At 44.6% G+C, this 8694-nt stretch overlaps 1 protein-coding gene across 1 annotated transcript in view; it reads right to left on the reverse strand.

Annotated features, from left to right (window-relative positions):
- Positions 1 to 6083, reverse strand: part of LOC124752147 (choline O-acetyltransferase) — a 121446-nt gene extending 115363 nt beyond the window's left edge. Inside the window, exon 1 of the mRNA XM_047248993.1 lies at positions 5917 to 6083. Coding sequence (XP_047104949.1) covers positions 5917 to 6065 — 149 coding nt within the window. The 5' untranslated portion in view covers positions 6066 to 6083. The remainder of the gene's footprint in view (positions 1 to 5916) is intronic.
- Positions 6084 to 8694: the final 2611 nt, after the last annotated feature.

An 8694-nucleotide genomic window follows, 5' to 3' on the forward strand; every position in this document is an offset into this window, starting at 1 on the left:
GCGACCACAACAGAAGGTACGAATTTTGCATCTCAGTTCTCCAAAATATGACAGCGCACACCATTTCCACACCTCACTTTCATCTTCAGTTGCCGCTTTATGTTGGCAACACCATCCCACAACATTGGATTCAAAGTGGCGGACAATAAGCTGTTGTTCATTGCTTTTGGTCTTCCAGGTCACCACACCTCAGACCTTTTCCGATTCTTTTCTACGGGGGCACATGAAAGACAAAGTCTTTGTTCCACGTATGGCACTACTCTTCAAAATCTGAGAAATTGATTGTTGTTATGTATTGACTATTATCTTGAGAAGTTTCTATCAGCTTGAACGTGAATTATATCTTGCTCTTATCAAACACCCTCTGATGTTAAAATGATTCATTGTTTAATTAACGTGAAGTAATTCCTTCATTACCTTTGTAATGGGAGGGAGGGAGGGGGAGTTGCTATAATTGAATACGGAATAACTTTCTCGCATTTACTTACCGCTACGTTCAATTCTAAGTTAAAGTGTTATCAGTAACAGTCTCAAAAGCTTGTAAGAGTGTTGCAGGGTAAGATGTGCTGAGAAATAATTATTAAGAAAAAAATTCGATACGTTGTGCTGTTTCCAAGTTAATTAGCATTGAAGTTAGCCAATCAGACAAATTCAAGCGACCCGCCAAAGAGTCTGTTGCCAAAGTATTCTTCATTTGATTCCTAAAATTGAACAAGAGAGTGATGCAAAAATTGGACATGGGACGGTAGTAAGGATCGAATCCAATCAAGGCCTGAGCAGTTTCGTGCGCTATTGTCTAAGCTATGAGAACAACTGATATTAATTGTATCTGGCCAACATCAACGTTGTTTAACTCGGAAATGGCGCAATGTATCGAATTTTTTCCTTAGCAGTTATTTTCTCAGCAGAACCTACCCTGCATCACCGTTACATATTTTTCAGACAACCTTGTATATGATATACAAATCTTGATTAATGAACATGATAGTAGTATTAAATAAAATCTAGAGTCTACGGCGGCTAACAACATAATGGACTAGGGAATCAGGAGGTGCACTTTACCGTGTCGCGGTCACTGTACTGATGCAGATGTCAGTCAAGTGTTTATGAAATATCTGGTGTATCCACGTTACTAGGGGATGTCCTCTTCATGTCAGTTCACTAAAACATACTCTTCATTTTCAGTGTGGACATTAATGTATGTTTACATATGAGTATACTTTTTGGTCGAATGAAATGAATTTCAAATGCTCTACAATAGTTGAGTCGTATACTGGAAGACCCGGCTTCATTTTTCCATTTGATTTAGTCTTTTCGTAGGGTCCCTGTAAGTGCATATCGTGAAAGTTTCTAAGAACACGATCAGTAGTTTCCACCAGACTAGACGAAACTGAGGCAATGCTCCACTTTCATAGATGGCACTGTTAACGGAATATGATGCCTCAAAGAGAAAAAAAAAATATAAAAAAAATGATATTTTCTGAAAATTGGCATGTTCGTTTTAATACGATACTTAAAACTTTTCTTAGTAGAGAACAGCCTAAGGAATCGTTTGGTTGCTTTTGAATGACTATTACGTTACTTTATCTATTTCGTAATGATTGACCTCTGACTTCCAGCTGCTTTCTTTTTCCAACATCGTCGGCCAGTTGCATCTAACCATAAGGCGAATTTCAACAATCTACGTCCGTTATTATTACGACAAAACGATTAAGGGAAACCAACGATAACTCGTCAGCAAAAAGAAAAAGAATGGAGATCAACGTTTAACGTCCGGTCGGCATCGAGGTCAATGCAGACAACGCAAAAGTTCGGAATGTTTCAAGGGTAAGGAATGGAATGGGCAGTGCTGTCTTAAAGGAGCCGTCCCCACGTTTGCCTGGAGAGAATTATGGAAATCACGGAAAACGTAAATCTGGATGCCCGGACGCGTATTTGAAAAGTCATCCTCCCGAATGCGAGACCAGTGTGCTAACCACTGCACCACCTCGCTGGGTCTCAGAAGACAGAGTTATAGCATTTAACTTGTGCACTCGAGACTTTTTACGAAAATTCTATCTATCACCCCATTATCAGTCACAATATAATATTCACACATAAAAAGATTTCAGAGGTTCCAGAGAGGTACGAGAAACCGATGTTCGTGATACGATTGAGCGCTTGAAGCCAGGGTACAGTCATTAGGAAACGAAAAGTAGTTTTTCGGTCAGTCTATGCGTATACACAAGGTGAATCAGGTGCCTATATCGCCGTATTTTTATGCAGTCTGCAATGTTATATGTGGGCTTCATAAAGCTTCCCTCACTCAGCACCCAAAGGTCAAAATTCTGGTATATCGTTCATGGCACTCCCTCATATCACTGTACAAAAATTTGCCACTGCACGAATTATTCCCCACATTAGTTTTTTTTTTTGGTCTTCATCAGTTGGGATTATTAAGCCAGCTGCTTAGTCGAGCATCTAATGATTGTAGATTTAATGTTTGTGAAAATTTTAGATAACAATTTTAAGAATTTTAACTTAAAATAAACAATTACATAGTTGTATTCGTCCGGCTTTCTGTCTACGAAATTACTACGCTTGTAAGGATTAAGTTTTGATCGAATTGTCAACGTAATTAGTTTTAGCGTAACATTTACAAAAGTCTTTTTATTTCATTACCGTCAAGGGCACGTTTAAATTAATATTGTTAACGAAATAGCCGACTAATCCGGTTGCGTGATGATAGTTAATAAAGACCAAAAATATCAAGTATCGGAAATAGTTCATACAGTTCGTAAATTTTTGTACTGTGATAGGAGGAAATGCCACGAAGAGTATACAGCAAATTCTGACTGGTGAGAGATGAGTGTGAGGTGGAGGCGCTTTGAAGGTAATTTTTGTACGTTTTTCTTGCATAACTCGAAAACCGTTGGCATAAACGAAACCGTATTCCAGTACAAAATTTAACAATAATAAATTTCCTACAAGGTCCTGTTTATTTTTTTTCCGTAGGACTAATAGTTTGCGCGTAGCGAGCGAGAGAATATAAAAATCTCGCGCTTGCTTCATGACCGCAGGCATTATAGCCGACAGTGGAAGGGGCAGCTGAATCACTCTGGATACGGTTCATAGTCTACAGCGGACACAAAATTTCGGCGATCCGACATGTCGCGATTGTCAAGTGCGCTGGGCTTCTGGGACTACACGGTCGGTTTCTATCCCCATCTCCCTCGGGACGCTCCGCAAACGATCTGAAGCCGAAAGCGCGTGTCGATGGCTGACGAGCCGATTCGGCATCTGTAGCAGTCAACCGAAGGCTGTGGGAGCCTGGATGTAGGCGCTCCATCCGCCATAGCCGCTAGACCTTTGTGGCTGCTGAATGTCTCCTCCTTAATTAGACTCACTGCTGCAACTATAGCCGCAGTCCCAGTTTATGAGATCAGATCGTACCCAGTGCTTATTTAAATCGCCTCTCTAACGACACTGTCCCAAGAATCCGACGTCATACTAAGATACTGGTGCATTCGTATGAGCCTCGGATAAACAGTGCTCTGTGACCAACGACTTGTTGGGATACATTAATTAGTGTGCCACTGGTGTTCTCGGCAACAATCTCGAATGAAATGTAACTATACGGTTGCGGGGACCTTTTCAAGACTCAAACATCTATGACAGGCCTATACGTGCGCAGACTGAAGCGACGAATGAGGGTTGGGATTCGAGCTCACTAGGCAAAAGCGCAAACACGTACGCCACCCTGGCACAGTGGCTTTACACAAATACACGAACTACCTTAGCACGCCTACCTCCCCAGTCCAAATTTCCATTTATTCATCAGCCCACTTGGTATGTAGTTTCATTTGATATCATTGTGTTCCAGGCACGATCCCCTGTTTCGTTCGATGCTGGGGTGCTGTTCCGACACAGTTGGACAGCCTCTGCAATGTTTTTCGAGTTTAGGGAGAATACCGAGAGGGCTGGAGCGTGAATGGCAATCTGAATTGGGGAGGGAGGCGGGCTAGGGTAGTCCGTGCAGTCGTGCAAAGCCACTGTGCCAGTGTGGCGTAGAGATTTGCGGATCTGCCTAGTGAACAGCTCACCCGGTTTTCAATCCCGGGCTTGGCACAAATTTTCATTCGTCGCTTACGTATGCACATAAACACTATTCAATGACGCGCACTGTTTGTCCAGAGTATGGTTTATTCGCGCAGACATCGAATCTCTTCCGTTGATCGAGGTGATCTTTGATGCTGTCACCATCGTCCCATCGGTTCCTGATGCGTGCCTATGGATCCGGAAAGCGTATCGAGCGATCCGAGAGGGGAAAACGTTATAAGTCGGCCCTGCGTCTCAACGACAGTTCGTCAGCGCACTTGACACTAATTACATACACTGAAGAGCCCAAGAAACTGGTACACCTGCCTAACATCGTGTAGGACCCCCTTGAGCACGCAGAAGTGCTGCAACACGACGTAGCGTGGACTGGACTAATGTTGAAGTAATTCTGGAGGGAAGTGACACCATGATTCCTGCGGAGCTGTCCATAAATCCGTAAGAGTCCGAGGGGCTGGAGATCTCTTGTGAAGAGCACTTTGCAAGGCATCCCAGATATACTTAATAATTTTCATGTCTGGGGAGTTTGGTGGCCAGCGGAAGTGTTTAAACCCACAAGAGTGTTGCTCCAGCCACTCTGTAGGAATTATGGACGTATGGGGTGTCGCATTGTCCTACTGGAATTGTCCAAGTCCGTCGGAATGCGCAATGGACATTACTGGATGCAGATGATCAGACAGGATGCTTACGTACGTGTCACCTGCCCGAGTCGTATCTATACACATCAGCGGTCCCATATCACTCCAACTCCACACGCCCCACTCTATTACAGAGCTTCCACTAGATTAGACAGTCCCCTGCTGACATGCGGGATTCATAAGGTTTCCTTCATACCCGTACACATCCGTCCGCTCGATGCAATTTGAAACCAGACTCGACCGACCAGGCAACATCTTACAGTCATCAACAGTCCAATGTCGGTGTTGACGAGCCCAGGCAAGGCGCAAAGCTTTGCGCCGTGCAGTCATTGATGGTACACTAGTGGACCTTGGGCTCCGAAAGCCCATATCGATGATGTTTCGTAGAATGGTTCGCACGCTGAAACTTGCTGATGGCCCAGGATTGAAATCTGCAGCAATTTGCGGAAGGGCTGTACTTCTGTAAAGTTGAACGATTCTCTTCAGTCCGGTTCTTGCAGGATCATTTTCCGGCCGCAGGGATGTACGAGATTTGATGTTTTACCGGATTCCTCATATTCACGGTACAGTCGTGAAATTGTCGTATGGGAAAAGCCCCACTTCGTCGCCATCTCGGAGATGCTGTGTCCTATCGATCGTGCGTCGACTATAACGCCACGTTCAGACTCACTTAAATCTTGATAACCTGCCATTGTAGCAGCAGTAACCGATCTACAACTGCGCTGGACACTTATGGTCTCATAAAGGCGTTGCCGACGGCAGCGCCGTTTTTTGGCTGTTTATATATCTCTGTATCTGAATACGCCTGCCTACCCCAGTTTCTTTGGTTCTTCAGTGTATATGGTCACCGAAATATTTTGCCCGATGGGCACTATGAACCGGCAATAGAATCGTGTACCACTTGATCTACTTAAACACCAGTAAAAATTGAAAAATCAAACTGAGAACAGTTGGTTAGTAATTTCGTCCGCTTACCGATATTACTACTGGAACCGTTAACGGCTTTTTAATCATAACGAAATATCACGGAAAGAACAAAGCAATGAGTCTCTTAATTGTAGCAAATTCTTAAATGAATCGAACCGCTAAGCGCAGTAATGGGGCACAAATTTCATAAGTGGCGCTTGACTCGGGCGGCTGCCGGCCCTTGGATCTGCCAGGGGAGGAGAGAGGCGTGACGCACCAGTCGAGCACGTCCTTGTGGTCAAGCAGGCAGCGCAGGAAGCGCGCCGCGAACTGCGCCTGGTCGTGCGCCGAGCGGAAGCTGCGCGGCGGGAACACCATGCCGGGGTTGGAGTTGACCGGCAGCGGCAGCGGGTTGCCCAGGTACATGTCGGCCAGCCACCAGTCGTACGCCTGCAACACACAGTAACAACACTGCTCACTGCCGAGGTCAGATACAGCATTAGAATGAATTGATCAATGTATATTATCAGCAGCGCAGTATTTTTTCGTATGATTGGTCCTGCCAACAAGTACAGTTGTGAAGCTTCGGCACATATACAGCGAGTACCGTGTTGACCGTACGACTTTCAGAGATGGTGAAGAAAAAAAAAAAAAAAAAAAAAAAAGAAGGTTCAAATGGCTCTGAGCACTATGGGACTTAACATCTGTGGTCATCACTCCCCTGGAACTTAGAACTACTTAAACCTAACTAACCTAAGGACATCACACACATCCATGCCTGAGGCAGGATTCGAACCTGCGACCGTAGCGGTCATGCGGTTCCAGACTGAAGCGCCTAGAACCGCACGGCCACACCGGCCGGCGGTGAAGAAACAATAATGTATTAGTTTGAGGCACGGGACCCTGGTCCGAAAACGACCGAGTCGAACGTTATAAGTGAAAATCGTTCTGATACCTCTGACAGTGGAATAAACGTACTGTTAGAATGAGATTTTCACTCTGCAGCGGAGCATCCGCTGATATGTAACTTCCGCCAGTAAAGTTTGGAAGGTAGGAGACGAGATACTGGCAGAAGTAATGGTGTGATGACGGGGCGTGAGTCGTGCTTGGGTAGCTCAGTTGGTAGAGCACTTGCCCGCGATAGGCAAAGGTTCCGAGTTCGAGTCTCGGTCCGGCACACAGCTTTAATCTGCCAGGAAGTTTCACATGTACTGTTGTTGCTAAGATGGTAGGGTAGGCAATCCCAATGAACATTTAGGTCTCGAGCTAGGGATAACAACTCAACTAATCTAATGCAGAGGGCGCACTGGGTACTGACTTGAGAAATTCTGTTGCAGAACGTTTTTACCGGTTGTACGGTGATGGAACTTGCAGACATGATTTTCTTGTGTGGGCAAGCAAATGGAAGCAATAGAGGAGGTTGAACAAGACCAAAATCTGGGTGGTAAACATTCGGCTCACACCATGACTGTTCTTACGATTAAGTGAAACAGGGCTATTGGTACCACAGTACAACGATCGAGGAGGACTAGGACCTTCACGGACTTCCGACGATGCATTGCTTTCTAGAGTGGATCAAGAACTTTCAACACAGATTCATCAGTCAGCGTGTTGGCAGGTATAGTCAATGATTACGGACTAGGCCCTTTTCTTCTTACTCTCTACTTAAAGGCATCTGTGTACACAGTGTTGATCAGAGTGCCAGGTTCTGTTACGTATGCCACTAGTTATTCGTCAGCAGTTGTAGCGCCAACATGATGGGGCCCCACCTCACCTTGGACTAAATGTAAATGCCGTGTGACTAGGGCCTCCCGTGGGGTAGACCGTTCACCGGGTGGAAGTCTTTCAATTTGACACCACTTCGGCGACTTGCGCGTCGATGGGGGTGAAATAATGATGATTAGGACAACACAACACCCAGTTCCTGGGCCGAGAAAATCTCCGACCCAGCCGGGAATCGAACCCGGGCCCTTAGGATTCACATTCTGTCACGCTGACCACTTAAACACCTTGGACTGAGGGTTCGTGAACACCTGGATCAGACATTCCCTGAAAAGTGGATGGGCAGAGGAGGTTCTGTTTCGTGGCCAGCACACTCACTTGATTTCATACTACTCGATTTCTTCTTGTGGGGCCGTGTGAAATGTATTGTGTACGATACACTTGCCGAAACTGAAGAGGATCTGCTGGCAAGGATTCCGCTGCCTACTAAACTGTTCAGACGACACTGATGATATTAGAACGGATACGGTAGAAATTTGTGCAACGATGCAGTGCCTGCTTCGACGCAGGGGGACTCCATTTCGAACGACTGTTGTAAATGTAGCAGGTTGTGACACTTATGCAGGTAAATGGAACCCATTGTTACTGTACCGAAGACTTAGGAATTTTGGTCTGTCCGACATCGAGCTACGAGCGCTGTTACTAGTCTATCAATAAGAGAAATTAGCTGAGGCCACTGGGAACTATACAGCAGGAATTCTGTAAGTTTTGATCAGGTTTCGGAAGCCGGGGTCCTTAGTCCGAGCGTTGCGCAAAGCTAAGGCGGCACATGAGTAGATATCCGTTTACACCTTTCGACTTTGTCCTCCTGGACTTCGGTCCCATACTTCAAATTGATACATTATTCATTCTTAATCAGCCCTGTGAGTCTGTAAGAACATCATGCTGTATAACTGCTTAAATCTAATTTAATATTAATTATATACATTGTATTAGTATACATTCACACATTTACAAATACTTATGGCTACTCACAGCAGTGTAGGATAGTAATGTATTTATTTACGTCTATACAAGTGATATTTGTAATTGTATGGTTCTTAGATGCGATTTTATTGACAGGTAGACCTGTAGTTAATAAATGCACAATTTTTGAACATCATCCGTAATGAATTCATTAACTGAGCAAAACTCATGTTTTCGTAGCCGAGTTTCTAAAACGTTTTTAATCTTCTGTAATGGAGTACAGTGAGCTACTTTGGTAAATCTTGGATTTCAGGCTCATCTGTTTATGGCTGTCTAGTGAGTGAGAAAGTCTTGAGTTTGGTAAATC

The sequence above is a fragment of the Schistocerca piceifrons genome, chromosome 1 (genome assembly GCF_021461385.2).
Source record: "Schistocerca piceifrons isolate TAMUIC-IGC-003096 chromosome 1, iqSchPice1.1, whole genome shotgun sequence".
Classification (NCBI taxonomy): Eukaryota; Metazoa; Arthropoda; class Insecta; order Orthoptera; family Acrididae; genus Schistocerca; species Schistocerca piceifrons.